The sequence below is a fragment of the Rhipicephalus sanguineus genome, chromosome 5, assembly GCF_013339695.2.
Source record: "Rhipicephalus sanguineus isolate Rsan-2018 chromosome 5, BIME_Rsan_1.4, whole genome shotgun sequence".
NCBI classification, from domain to species: domain Eukaryota; kingdom Metazoa; phylum Arthropoda; class Arachnida; order Ixodida; family Ixodidae; genus Rhipicephalus; species Rhipicephalus sanguineus.
Window position 1 is genome coordinate 166,787,538 of NC_051180.1, and position 14,473 is coordinate 166,802,010.

The 14,473-nt window shown below is 46.8% G+C and overlaps 1 protein-coding gene across 3 annotated transcripts in view; it reads left to right on the forward strand.

Annotated features, from left to right (window-relative positions):
• The window catches only part of LOC119394418 (E3 ubiquitin-protein ligase Arkadia), a 74,232-nt gene that overhangs the window by 14,747 nt on the left and 45,012 nt on the right, over positions 1–14,473 (forward strand). For all 3 annotated transcript variants that reach the window (XM_037661718.2, XM_037661716.2, XM_049415777.1), the window contains exons 7-10: positions 4,093–4,449; positions 6,343–6,625; positions 7,919–8,021; positions 8,960–9,180. In XM_037661718.2, coding sequence (XP_037517646.1) covers positions 4,093–4,449; positions 6,343–6,625; positions 7,919–8,021; positions 8,960–9,180 — 964 coding nt within the window. The remainder of the gene's footprint in view (positions 1–4,092; positions 4,450–6,342; positions 6,626–7,918; positions 8,022–8,959; positions 9,181–14,473) is intronic.

Genomic DNA, 14,473 nt, shown 5'->3' on the forward strand with positions numbered 1-14,473 from the left:
TACGACCTCAGCTGATGTCGGGAGCGGGGCACCATCAGCGCTTGCGGGATCCACCTCGGCAGCGTCTTCATTCGGCTGCTCAGCGGTAGCTTCGGCGACGATCTCTACATCCGTTAGCTCCGCCGTTGTACCAGTGCTGTCGTCACCTCCAACGAAGTCTTCGACGCACATGCTTTGCGGCTCCGCACCAACAAAGCTCTCCAGCTTGCTCCACGTTTCGGCGAGCTCGCTTTCTTCATCTGCGCATGCCAGCTCAGCTTCCTCGGATTCTTCCACTGATGCTTCGTCAATGCGTCCACCGAAGCCCGCATGCCGAAAGCAGTTGGCTATCGTTGACTGCTTGACGTTTTCCCACGACGCCTTGAGCATTTGGATGGCGCCCAAAAGATCGATCTTCAGATCTTGGCCCATCCAGAGTCTTACAAGCAAAATGTCGATCAGCCGACGCTTGTAGATAGACTTAAATGTGCGGATAATGCCCTGGTCCAACGGTTGGAGCTTCGGAGTGGTGTTGGGCGGCAGAAATACCACTTCGATGTTGCTCAGCTGGGCATCGGTGTGGTGTGCCGTGCAGTTACCGACGATAAGGCATACCTTCCGTCCCTGACGCACCAGGTCCGAATCCCACGCCTTCAGCCTGGATTGCTTCCAGTTTTGCTGCAAAAGTCAGGGTCGTCCGTTTCTTCGCGTCTGCAGCCATCGCTACACACACCACAACGCGCGGCAGGCCTAACACACGAGCACAACAACGACCGATGCGACGGATGCCTGGCGATTACTATCAAGGAGGAGCTGGTGCAACAAGCGCAGTGCGTCATTGCTGCAAGGCTGCGGCGTGCGTATGCCGCTACGTTCAAGTGGCGCACTCGGCGCCATCGATGTGTGCAGCAGTCGTAAACGCCCACCGCGCTACCGCTATTTTCGAGAGTTGCGGGAAAGCTCGCCGCCTGGTCAACGGAGCGCGGCGGGAAAGCTCGCCGCCTGTCAACGGAGCGCGGGCGGTTTGGGGTGGCCGAGTTCGATATATCCATTATACGTCAAACTTCGTTCGAAATAAAAAATTAAAAATGCATGCGATTTCCCACGTGATATAGGAACCGTTCGATATAGGCAATAATTCGATATGTCCGTGTTCGATATATCGAGGTTTGACTGTATACGTTTATAACGAACTTTCGGATATAACGAAGTTATTTTCGTGGCAGATGTGACTTTGTTATAATGTGGTTTGAGTGTACTCTAAGTGTACTGCACGCTTTCAATAGGCAACAACCTAAGCGTGTTTTGCTGCCGTTTCGTGCTCGTTCATGCGGGACCACTTTCATGAGCACGGTGCGGGCACCAAGAAACCTTGCTGCAGTGACACTATCTTGCCAAACGTGCACGTACGGCATGTTGTAAATTTCCACTTGGTGGTTGTTAGTGCGTATTACCGTTATAGTGCGTAGTTATGGCGCATTCCCGGCAGGTACATATCAGTGAGGTCTTGCTGTACTTGTAAAATGACACAGCAAGGGATTAATTATTTCACAGTCATGATCATTCACTTAGATGCTCAAGGCTGTTTACTTGCCTGGATATTAAGTACAGAAAAAAAAATGAAAAGGTGCCTTTCATCGTAGAGCATGTAGCGCGAAAATTACAGGGACACAAGGAAGCAACATAAACACGAGACGAGCGCTTGTCTCGTGTTCATGTTGCTTCCTTGTGTCCCTGTAATTTTCGCGCTACATGCTCTACGATGAATTCTTACAAACTCGCCCAGATTTCCGCTCTCGTAAGGTGCCTTTGTTTGTATTGTTTGCCATAAAAGGCATCCAGAAATGGCAAACGCCACGTGATGTCACGAACTAATTCCAGCAGGTGAAATTTGCCAAGGGCTTTCAAGATCACTTTAAATTACCTCTGGGGTTGTTGTTATTATGGGCATAGAAGCCGTCCTGTGACAATTGTTTTGCAGCTTGTGGAGCAATGACAAAGCTATGGTAGCAGCGGCAGCACGTCTGTTTGGTTCAGTCATTCTCATTTTGAAATGGGCAGCACTAAAACAAGGACACAGGAAGAAGTAATACACACCACACAGCGACGTCTCACAACTAACTCTATTAGCATCCTTTCTAATAAAGTTAGTTGTGAGAGGGCGCTGTGTGGTGCGTATTACTTCTTGTGTCCTCGTTTTTGCACTGTCCATTTCAAAATGCATAACTAGGGATGGGCGAATATTCGGACGCTTCGAATATTCAAACGATTATTACGGTATTTGAATTCGCTTCGACACGAACTTAAATTATTTGAAATTTCAAAGTATTCGAAATGAACGAATATACAGTATGGTATATTTGAGCTCTTATAGTACCCCTGTAAAGGTTGTTTCGCTGCAGCGTAGGGGCGCTATGCCGTGAAACCACCCATTCAGGAGAAATCTGCACTGCTGCGAACCCACACTTCAATGTACATATTACCTTAAACTCAATTAATTACCTTTTAAGTTTAAAAGCGTGTTATACAGGTTTATATGCATTAAGCATAGTAACCTTTAAAACATATTGTATTGTACCAATTATAACTTGCACCCTACTGCTGTATAAATCTTGCTACTATTAAAAGTTGCTTCCACTTCACTTGAACCAAAAAGGTGACATTAACACATGTTAGTTCCAATTCTTAAAAATATTGTGCAAGTTAGTTGGGTCGTGACAAAAATTCTAACTTTTCTTAATAATATGTGATATATACTATTTGAATTATTTGATTACTAACTTTTCTCAATAATATGTGATACATACTATTCGAACTATTCGATTCAAAATTATTCGACCAAATCACTAGTACAGTCGAGCCCGACTATATCGAACCCATTTATATCAAATTATCCCGTATATCGAACAATTTCTAAACACGGTAAATTTACATTGAGAATATATAGCAAAAGTTACTGTTACATCGAACGAAAATAGCAACGACAACCGATATATCAAACTCCATGTGCCTCAAAAGTGCCCCAGCAAGTTGGCTTTCCCTCGCGGTGGCGGGGATAACTGCCGGCGCCACCCTAGAAAAAGTGGTTTAGACCCGGTTGTGCACGAGCGAACACCCCCCTGCAAGAAATGATCCTGGCCCGCTCGCAGCGCTTAGAGCCAATCAGAGGCCGTCGTGCTTTCTCTGAGGCGCGGAGGCGGTAGAAGTGGTAGAAGTGAGCGCCATTTTTTCTTTCTTTATGCTTGTGTGCCAGCTGCTGCCTGTTTTCCTCGAGTCCTCATTCAGCGTGGTCCGTGCTGGTGGTGTTGCCTGTTGGTGCTCTGTGAACTTTATTGGCGCGCTGTCGTCATGGCTTGTGCAAAGAGGCAGAATTTGCCGTTCGCCGCGAAACTCGAAATCATAAATCGGGCCAAGCGCGGTGAAAAGAAGTCCGACGTCGCCGCCGCGCACAAAATTCCAAGGAGCACCTTGAGTTCCCGGGAACTATCGACGGATCGACATTCGACGAGTTCATCAGTGCGGACGATGATGTCGCCATCATGGGTGAGCTACAAGGTGAGGGCTACGTTGCAGACGTCGTGCCGACCACGAGCCAAAGCGACAGCAATAAGGAAATTGACGATGGTCCATTGCCTACATCCTCCGAAGTGATTAGTGCACTTGCGTTGGTCCGGCGCTATTGCGTGAATGTGGAAGGCTGCTCCGACTCGTTGGACAACGTGGAGGCGTGCGTGCTGTCACAGGCAGCGAAGTCGTTGACACAGAAGAAAATCCAGGACTATTTTGTTCCAAAGTACTGCACGCAAGTAAGCCACCATATTAATAATGTACTTTTCTTAGTGTTATGTGCCTTTGTGTCAAAATACTATAGCGGGCCTATATCGAATTATGCCATATATCGAACTAATAAACGTTTTTTGGCGAGTTCGATATACCCGGGTTCGACTGTATTCGCTTCGAATTCGCTTTGAACCTCTAACTTACTATTCAGCCATCCCTATGCGTAATAACCAATTCCAATTTGGCCAAATGTCAATTCTTTTGCGGTCATTCTCACAAGCTTTGTGTGGGTTCCTCCTCATTCTGTTGGCCTCCCTCCACTCCCATCTGTAGGAACTACCGCCGGCCAGTGTCGCGTCAACTTGGCAGTGGACACTCATCCACTTCTGGTGCAAGCCACGGCAGCCCTTGTGATCTGTCTCGTCACGCGCTGCGGCGGTCCCCGCTGTCGAGAGGACCGCAGGAGGATACTTCGGCACAGCACACTTCTGCCGGCAACGGCCGTGGGCTGTCGCGTCATGCCGCGGCAGCTGCGTTTGTGGACCTGACGCAGTCGGACGAAGAGAGTGGTGTAGCCGCAAACGGCAGTGCCAATGACGGGGCTGGCCTGCCCAGGGGTGGACGAGGGTCGCCTGCTTCTCCAAGTCCCGCAATGCACTTCGGGCACGTGAACCACCTGCACCATTGCGGGTGAGTAAACGTCTGGGGATTGCGGCAAAATTGGGACTGGGTATTGCTGGAAAACATAGAACTTGGAGCCACAAACTGGCAGGAATAGCAAACGACCACCTCTGATTACTTTCAGTAATTCAAAGTTCCTTGCATCCTGCATTTTGCATGTTTTGTTAATTCAAAAACCCGCTTAATTCGAAGATTTTTCACAGTCCCAGTGACATTGCATTAACGAGGTTTTACTGTATGGCATCCAATCAGCTCTGCATATCTACATCAAACAAAAAGGCCTTTGCAAAATGGTAGTCTCAGTTCTTATCTTTCTTTTTCTTCATCTTATCTTGTCCATGAGAGACTGGTGCTGGGTGGCAGGTGCTTTTGATTCAATACAAGGCAGCTGTAGCAGCCATTGACAAGCTGAGTGACAGGCGCTTTGATTTCTACCTGCGTTCTAGCATGCGACTGACTATCGCAGTGTGAGATTGCACTTGAGAGTACGTATCACCGATTGCTTGAAGAGCGTGTAAAGCACATAGCCACCTCTCTCACGCCAGTTCATGCAACATGCCTGCAATCATTTATGACTTGCCAGTGATGATTAAACCGGGAATTTTATTCATGGGGTGTACGCAGCGATTATTGCAGTTTACTGACATTAGTGTCAGTACATGCTTTCCAGCTAGCTTGCACATTTGCGCATGCCTCAAGCTGTTGCATTTAAACAAATGTTTGACACGCGCATTTGTTCCGCGATGTGAATGGCGATGCAGCTTGCGCAGCGATTATTGCGGCTTAATGACATTAGTGTCAGTACATTAAGCTTTCCAGCTAGCTTGCACATTTGCGCATGCCTCAAGCTGTTGCATTTAAACAAATGTTTGACATGCGCATTTGGTCCGCGATGTGAATGGCGATGCAGCTTGCGGCAAAGCACACTGAGCCTTCGTTGTACAGCTATTTGTGTGATTGCGACAGGCAGTAATCTTGCAATAACACGCTGCATCCGTCAACCGGCGCCAACTGTGACTTTGTGGGGTCATCACATTCTGGCGGCACATTTCGAACACTTGCAATATTCTCTTTCTCCAAAACAAGCCCAGAACGATGTCTTGGTGCAGGCTTGCAGCAAATTGTGTGGCTTCTCAGGTTCCAGCAATCATGCATCTGCGTTGATCCTTTCACTTGCTCGACCATTCCTGCTGAGAGAGATGCTTGAAAGTTGCCAAATGTGGGCCTTAAATGCGTAAACACGAGTGGCTCCAAGCATGCTACTGTGGACTATCGGATGTCGATGCTATCGAACAGTTCGAAAAATCAACATGACAGCTGTGACATGTCATTGACCGCAAAACACAGCCTTTGAGATTCGAGGGTGCTGTTGCTGAGGTGTTGGTTTCTTACAGCTTAATAAAACTTATGCTCATTATTCACGTACTGACCTGAAATCGCGATTTAGGTGCACGTTAAAGAACCCCAGGTGGTCGAAATTTCCGGAGCCCTCCACTACGGCGTCTCTCATAATCATATCGTGGTTTTGGGACGTTAAACCCCAGATATTATTATTCTTATTATTATGACCTGAAATCGTGATTGAAAAAAAAAAACAAACCACAAAATATCAGCTTTTAGAACAAAGCGCGACTAGCAAGTGATATTTTAAGTCTGAACGTTCCTAGAATGATTGGAAAGGAGTGACTAGCCCACCCCATCTGTTTCCCCACTGACAGTAATTTCATGTACGACTTGGCCTGCTTTTATCATATGAATACGGGATGATGTAAATATTCTGTGTGCGCCCGAAGAATTATTGTCAAGATTCTACTGTGGTTAACAAGTGCTGCCATTTCTTTCCGTGTCCATGCTTCCTTTCCTCTACTGCAGTGTGTGTGACGAGTAATATCTTGTGCGCAGCGATCGTCCCCTCCCTCCTGGCAGGGAGCCGTGCTTTGTCCGCGTGCACAGGGGCCCGCCTTCGTGCTCGCTGCCGCAATCGGGGAGTAGCCGGCTACTCCCGAGCCACATGCACGGCTACCCCGCGCAGTCGTACGGGGTCACCCCTCAGCCTCCCACTTCTTCCAGCCTGGTCTCCGGCTTTGCCAGCTGCCGGTTTCATGGGAACGCTGCTCCTCCAGAGCCATTGCACCAACACGTCCACTGCAATGTTGAAAGTGGCGACTCCTGCGCACGCACCATGGTGAGATGAAAGTTCAGGTGGATGGAGGGTCAACGCAAGGCGCTTGTCTCACAGCCCCTGGCCTCGTCCGCATGCTGTCCATACATATGAACTCTCGTCTGTAGTGACAAATTGTACCGTGTTTGTGATGCAGTGTCATAGCATGTCTTTTTTTGTGTTACTCTCCTCTAAGTGATAACACCTGTTTCTGCTCTTCTGCCCATTCTCGTGCTGGGAAGTTGGACTTTCAGATTTGATGCGGAAGCTACGTGAGCTCATGAAACTCAGTTGTAGGGTATCTTATAGCAATGCTAATGAATCTTGGTACTTAAAAAAAAATTTTTTTTTTTTGTTCTGTGCGTGGATTTTTCGGCCTTCCCCAACCTTCCTTGGGGCCGCATACCTTAGCAGCGTAATTAGTGGCTGCATTTTGCTCTAAACTTGTGGTATAATGCTGGAAGGAGCCTTGCACAAGCAAACTTCTAAATTTTTTATCACGAGAATGACACTTTTGCGTACCTCATCTCTATTCACATTTAGTCCGGCCCTCCTAACCTGTCGATGCCAAGGCTCCGTTCCCCTCTCCCCCACCCACCTTTCTTTGGCCAAATGGGAAACCTCTGCCAGGAAGGATGACCCAAAATGCTCCACAACAGTTGCTAGTGACAGCACACAAGGTGTGTGTGTCTGCAGAAGACGGTGAGACTGACGGGTCAGCTCAGTCTAATTTACTGCGTTTATGCAATGTTAAGAAAAGTTTGGGGCAAAAAGTGATGTACAAGTGATCTATTACATTTCAGTAATTACTTCCATCAAACAGCAATTTGTAACTGTAATTCTTTACTTTCTTTTTGTCTGTTACTTGTGCAAGACTGGTGGCAAACATATTGACGGCTGAGAGAACCTGCTGCCTTTGACGCCACTGAAAAAAGAAAGTGTGGATGTCTCACGAACACTGATGTTCACTACCTCAGCTCAAACCCTGTTGAGGTATAGAATAGTGTTCAGCAAGTGCTGCAATTGCTCGCAAAGTAGGTATCGTATTTACTCGATTGTAACGCAGCCACAATTGAAACCCTAGGGGTGACTTTTCATTGTGTCCAGTAAGACAAAATAAAACCACGAAAGTAACGTCTGGGGAGACTTTTTGTTGCGCCGATTTCGGTAATGATTGTGACGTAACGATTCGATTGTAACGTAAGGGTTGACTTCAGGTAGCAAAAATCTGGAAAAAAACTCGTTACATTCGAGTAAACACGGTACTGTGCAGGTTTGTCAGAGTTAAAACAGAGAGGCGTACCATTGTTCTTTCAGGGTACTGCGGCACCCAGTGCTGACCCTTGCAGAACCTATGCAAGCTGTATTAGCCATGGGGGGCCATCCAACGTGGTGCTGGGTCACACTCATGTTTACCCAGGTGAGTATATTTTAGAGCTCGAAAGTAGAACAAAACCTCTCTAATAGGCTTTTCATGGGACCGAAATGGAAAAGAAGCACAGTAGCCAGGAAAAGCATAACGTGAACATGCAGTCAGTGAAAGAAGGGTGCTAAATAATGAAACAGACGCACTGCCCACAGCTTTACCTCGGAAGAATTTATTCGTCAGTTTGAGGCTTAAAGCGGACCTGCAACGCTTTTCCAAGTTATCGTCAAATGACCTCACTATGGGAGTTTATGCTCTTAGAAAGGGGGTCGCAGAAATTTTTTGAGACCGTAAAGTATGAGCAGAGTTACAGCGATTTGTTGCACACTTTAAGCACTTGCTCTATCCTTATTGCCCCAACGGGCATGCTGCAAGCTACACAGGTGGTTGACAAGGGGCAAAGAAGCGATATCAGCACGTGACGTGACCCTTGAGCACTTTCTTTTAGCCTTTTTAACACGTCTGCTCGCTTTCGGCGTGAACACGGGCGTGCTAGTGTAATTCTGTAGGGTGTAATCCTAGCACTGTAGAGCTAAACAGATGCTTGGGCGAGTTAGTACGTAGCTATGATAAACAGCGCATGAAGGACACAGCACCAGGAAGAAAATGCCCAGATACAGAGCTGACTCGCAACTGATTTTATTCGCCAATCGCAGTACACGTAATAGTGTGCATCGGATGGAAGAAGGAAACTGATGGAAACTGATGAACGATGCATCTACAGAAGAGACGTGTCACATGTCTTACATTGTCACACAAGTGTGCTATTACTTGTCTAGCAAAATTCTTTTACAAATTTAAGAAGGTGGGAAGCTTCCTGTGGGCCGTAACTGACCTTTCTGTGAATACATCTTGCATGCATTCAGGCAGAAGCGAATCTTGTTGGCAAGTCGAGAAGTGTGTTTAACAGTCTCTGTGTTCTCTCCCGACAGCATCGGCAAGCTCCCACGTCACCTACCTGGCTCCGCCCAATCCTCCTCCTCCTCCCCCGCCCCTGAATGCGGGCCCTGGCCTGAACCTGGGGTTAGGACAGCCGAGCTCACCGTACCAGGCATTCTCCACCATGCCGTCTGCTGCCCACTACGAGATTGCGCCTCCCTCCTCGGCCGCCGTGTTTGCCCGCATGAACCCATCGCACTCCAGGCTCTGGCATGTAAGGACACGGTGGTGTATCATCTAGTGCAGTGGTTCTCTGCCAAGGATGTTTTGGGGATCCCTAGTGGACCAGTGGAACTCACGAGGGACTGAAGGGGGATTGGGGGGGGGGGGGTCATAAATTAACACTATGTGCAGCGTGAAATCGGTGCCTTTTATTTCTCCGTGGCAAAAAATGGTCGAACTAAAGTGCCACGCCAATTCGATCTCAACAGCTTGTCAATAAGTTGTGCACTCTGCAGCCACATTCAACTGTTCAACAGTCAGCATTTCTGGCTATGTTTGCTCTTCAAGTATGCAAGCCTAGAAAAAAGTATGCTGGCATGCATATTTCGTAGAAAACTGCAACAAAAACTTTACAGCAGTCTCGAAGAGTAGTGTGCACATAAGTCAGCTCTGCCACAATGCAAAGATGCTATGCGGTGAAGCGTATTAAAAATCAGAAGGGGTGGCTGTCACAGGATGTAGTGTGCCTCCAAAAAAAAAAACACTAGATTTTTTTTTTTTCGAGGATGGGTCTCGTGGATCCCCTAAAATGGCTTCGTGGACCCAAGGGGGTCCGCAGACCCCCATTTGAGAACCATTGATCTAGTGTTTTACATAGACCGGTGAATGCCTGGGATCCTTTTATCATGTTCATTCGGAGCACGCTCATCTCTCAGCCCCTTGGAGCAATGTGACAGGGAACACAAAAATTGCTTTTAAGAGGTTGTAGTGGCTCAACATATGCACTGCAAAAATATTCGATGAGGCTGAACGTTGAGGCAGGCCATTGCATTTACCATATTTACTCTGTTGTAACACGAGGTGCACCTTTTCAGTTTGTTCATGAGAAAAAATAATAATTAAACTGTAAACGTAACATGAGGCTCTGTGGCAGAACAGCTGAAAGAAAGTGAACTTTTTGAGCAGAATGGTTGCATCACTCGTCCTCGTCAGTGGTCGAGCTCGTTAGATATGGAACACTTCTTAAACCAGTTCACTCACATGAGGTGGCTACGATGCTCAATAGTTAACACTGCCACCTTCTGTTCTTGTTCATCGTAAGGCAAGCACTGCGGAAGCCTATGCAAGTCACGCTCACACTTCAAGTCTCTCACCTGCTGGTTCCATCACCCACTGATTGTGGAATTCGTTGATATCAAACTATCTTTCAGACTCACGATTTTGGGACTGTCCTGACTTCAAATTGCTTTCAGCTTGAAGTAGCCATTGTAATGGGCACGACACGTATTAAAAAAAGTCTTGATTTGGGCTGGATTCGTATTTGGATGCACGTGTGCATGTTGCCAACATGTGTTGCGAAACTGCTGAAACTGGAAAAGTTTCCTGTCAAATTTGGTCCATCTAGGTATTTATTTTGGCTAGTTTTTGATTGTAACATGAAGGTTGACTCCTGGTGATGGAGAACAGGCTCGCTTTGCAACCAAGTAAATTCAGTAACATTTCCGGTTTGAAGCCACATAATGGGATAGCGTTAAAGAAATGTTTAATCATGACAGCAGTGTAGAGGGGACCGAGACAATTAGAAACAAAGCTTAGGGAACAAGCACTGTCCTCTTTGCCGTGCTGTCAATATGAAGGGGAGACACTGCTCTTTAAAACTTTAAAGGGACATTTACTGAGGGATATCGCAACTGTGTTTTGAAACAGTATAAACGAACCTGCAAACAATGCCACATATGAAAATTCCGTCCAGTCATGGTTCTGAGCCTGTCTCATATGTGTTATGTTAATGTGTTGTTGTGTGTTGTATATGTATATGTGTTATGTTATGAAACAGGGGCACTGTTTCTTGGTACTTTCCTTTTTTTTTACACCGCAGTTGCTGGAAAACTACAGTATGGACCGCTTATAACATAGTCGCCGGAGTCGCGAATATCCGCACTATAAGCGGTACCGCACTATAACCAAAACAACCTTCTTCAAAGGCTGCACTTGCGCAAAACGTGTTGAGCATGTAGCCTCGCGTGTCCAATAATCGACATATGCAATTTGGGACGCTTACAACCACTTAAATCTCCGAATGTTAAAAAATTAACCGCCAAAGACCCGCATTGCCAACGAAATGAACACGGGGGAAAAAAGCAAACAAAACAAAGTGCCATCGCGGAAATTCGCCGACTACGTTTCAGGCCACCTCGAGGTATGTACGAATCGCGACCGAAATTTCACGTGCTGAGCGGTACTGATCGTTCGATTTCACGGGCGCACACGCGATGTCCAAGACATTGCAATCGAATCCGGAACCACCATTTGAGAGCTGCATGTGCCAACCATGCCCCCGTTTTCATTAACGTTACGATTCCCTTCCCTTCAAGTTCAGCCATCACTAAAAGTTTCCGCACCAAACCGCAACTTTTATCGCCCGCGACCGCTACCGAAAAGCAACCAACGCTGATTAGGCCTAGCCTGCGGTTCAGCATGTTGTCGCGGGAAGGTTGTCCAAGACAACATGAAGATCGGACGTCGAAAAGATCGCACTCAAGCACTAACCCAAGAACAGCACGCGTGATACGAAGTTTGTGTTCCCGGCTGGGAGATCAACAGCGACAAAAGCCCGCCAAGCTCGTTTAAGTCCGCGCACTGGCAGAAAAGGCGAAAGCTCGCGTCATGAAGCCGTAAAACTTTTCAATTTGTGGAAGAGGTAGCAAACGTGATATCTGTAGCAAGAGTGATAACGACGATGCTTTTCTCGACAGGAAACTTACTTTAAAGCGCACTTGATGAGGACGCGATCGTACGTTCCACGCGGAACGCGCTGCCGGCTAGCGGCCGCGAAGCCTTGCCGCCGCCAGTGCAAAGGCTACTGCGTCACCTAGGCAACCACCATCCTTCCCCACTCGGCGAGCCCGCACAGCGCTGCCGCGGTCTTTTTCCTCCCTCCACCCCTAGTTCGTTCACTGTGCGTTCCCTCGACCGCACTCGCTACCGCGTTTGTCAGAAATATTTTCCCGCAACCGCATTATAAACTGTATTTCATCCTGGGGGACTGTACAATAAGCGGTATGCGTATACATGCGGTTTTATGGGAGGATAAACGGGAGTCGAGAAAGACCGCATTATAACCAGTCCTGCACTATATGCAGTTACGTTATAAGTAGTCTGCACTGTATTACGTCCAAATTGTTGCTGCTTTAATCAACCACGACCACCACTCCTTGTATGGAGATTTTACGAGAGGGATTTTCATCCAGTCTATTATCTCAACATCCAGGTCTGCTGGTGTTCCAGTACGTTTGAGCATTGTCTTGAAGGCTTTTGAGGCAAGAAGAGCGTTCAAAAACAGAGCAGCTGAACACACAACTCAGTAACTGATAAAATAGAGTTGCTCATGTTCAGACTCTCTCTTGCCAACTTTTATGTGCTGTCACATATTAGCAATGTTGCATATAATTGCATGACGATTCTGTGCAAATAGGCAAGAATAATTGCGATTCATCAGTTATAAGTTAAAATCAAAATTCATATCTGCTGTCATTACTCACCCGGTTACTATTGGCTCTGCTGTGTTTGTGAGTGTGCGCGTTAACATTGTTGTAACTCTGAGAATAAAGAGCCAAATAGAATTGAGTTCAATAGAATTTCGAGTTATGTAAAAGTATGCTGAGTCAATAACGATTTCTTTTCTTGTTGTCATCGTCAGTTAGATAATTTAAGATTTGGTCAATAATTTCTTCTCATCTCTCAAAATTCATATTGAAGAAGCTTCACTGTGTGTTTACTTTGTCGTAATAGACCTTTTTCAAGCAATGCCAGAGCACCCTGCGGGCGCGCGGAAGGCTATGGGGAAAGTGTGTACGCCGAGCAAGCCACTCTCCTGTTGCTTGTTGGTGCTGTGGGAGCAGTGGGAGCATGAAACGAAAGGAACATGTCACCGGTTCTTGACTGTTCTTACATTGCAAATACTGCACTTATGAACGCATCTGCATGTATCTCTGTGCATGAAGTATGAAAGGATTAACGCAGTGCAGTGTAGGTATTATCGGCTGTATATATATCAGATGTAGCATTTAAAAGCAGCATGCACATTATCGCATGCCAGTACTGTCGAGACTTACTACAATATGAGCTGGAACAGTAAATTCATGCTTATTCGGTGATTACTTGTAATGATGCGAATGTGACGTATCGAATTGCCATGACACTTAATGCTTGAGCATTTAGTGCCATGAACACTTCTGCGCTTGCCAACTGTGTTTAGCTGCTATGACCTTTAAGGCCAACTCCGACGATTTTTCGAGGTCGATGGATCTCAACGAAATTCGCTGGGTACGTTCCTTTGCACGTTTCCGTCATTTATGCCAAATTACAGGCTTGAGACATGTGCAGATCGTTCGCAAATGAATTTTAAAGATTGTCTGCAAACGCCCTCCTGGCTTCCCACAATTATTGGCAACATTGCGTCTGTGACGTTAGTGTTGGGAAGGCGGCGGAAGTGACGCAGCCGAGGGCACCGCTAACTTCGGCCGCTACTGCGAGCGTCTGCTGTGGTGGCCGAAACACTGTCAGTATCAGACGCGGCGCTGTCAGTTGCAGACATTGCAGCTGGTGCGCGGCGTGCTCACCTCTCCACTGTGCGCCTGCTCGTCCCGTTGTAATAGTTTTCATACTCCGCGCCGCGTGACCGGCATGCCTTGCACGACTTCCGGTTCGTTCGTAACAACGTCCATGTCATACGTAGACAGTACACTTGGTTGGGTTTCGGTTTCGGTGTTGCGCTTTTTTGCTTATTTAAAATTATTCTCCAATTTACCGAGTATTTCTGCTATCGGGCCTGTAACAGGAGCGTCTCAGGAACATAAAAGCACCATTACTTTGACATGGCCGAAAAATCGCCGGAGTTGGCCTTTAATAGATAATCTCGTATTGCTCAACAGTAAGATTATACATATCTACAGTGTGGGCACATGTGAGCCAACATGCAAAAACACAGCCGGCGTTTGTTAAAATATAAGATTATAATATCTGCAGTTAGTTTCAATTAATGGTAAGAAAACACTTATCTTTTGTAACCTGTCAAACAGGGGCACGCGGGAACACTAGACAGATGTAAATCGTAGAGAGGCTGTCGTAGCTAAACACAGAAGTTCCTGACTGAATTACACAGCAATATGTTCCACCTAAAGCCCCTCCATCGCGTCTACTGCCGCTTTTTTAAGTAGCGCCAAGCATTGTTCCGCCGCCGCCGCCTAGTTCCGGTTCCGGAGTTTCCGGAAGGAAGTTATTGAGCCACCTCCTTCCGCTTTTTCCTTCCATCTTGTTTCCACACACGCGAGACAGCAATTATT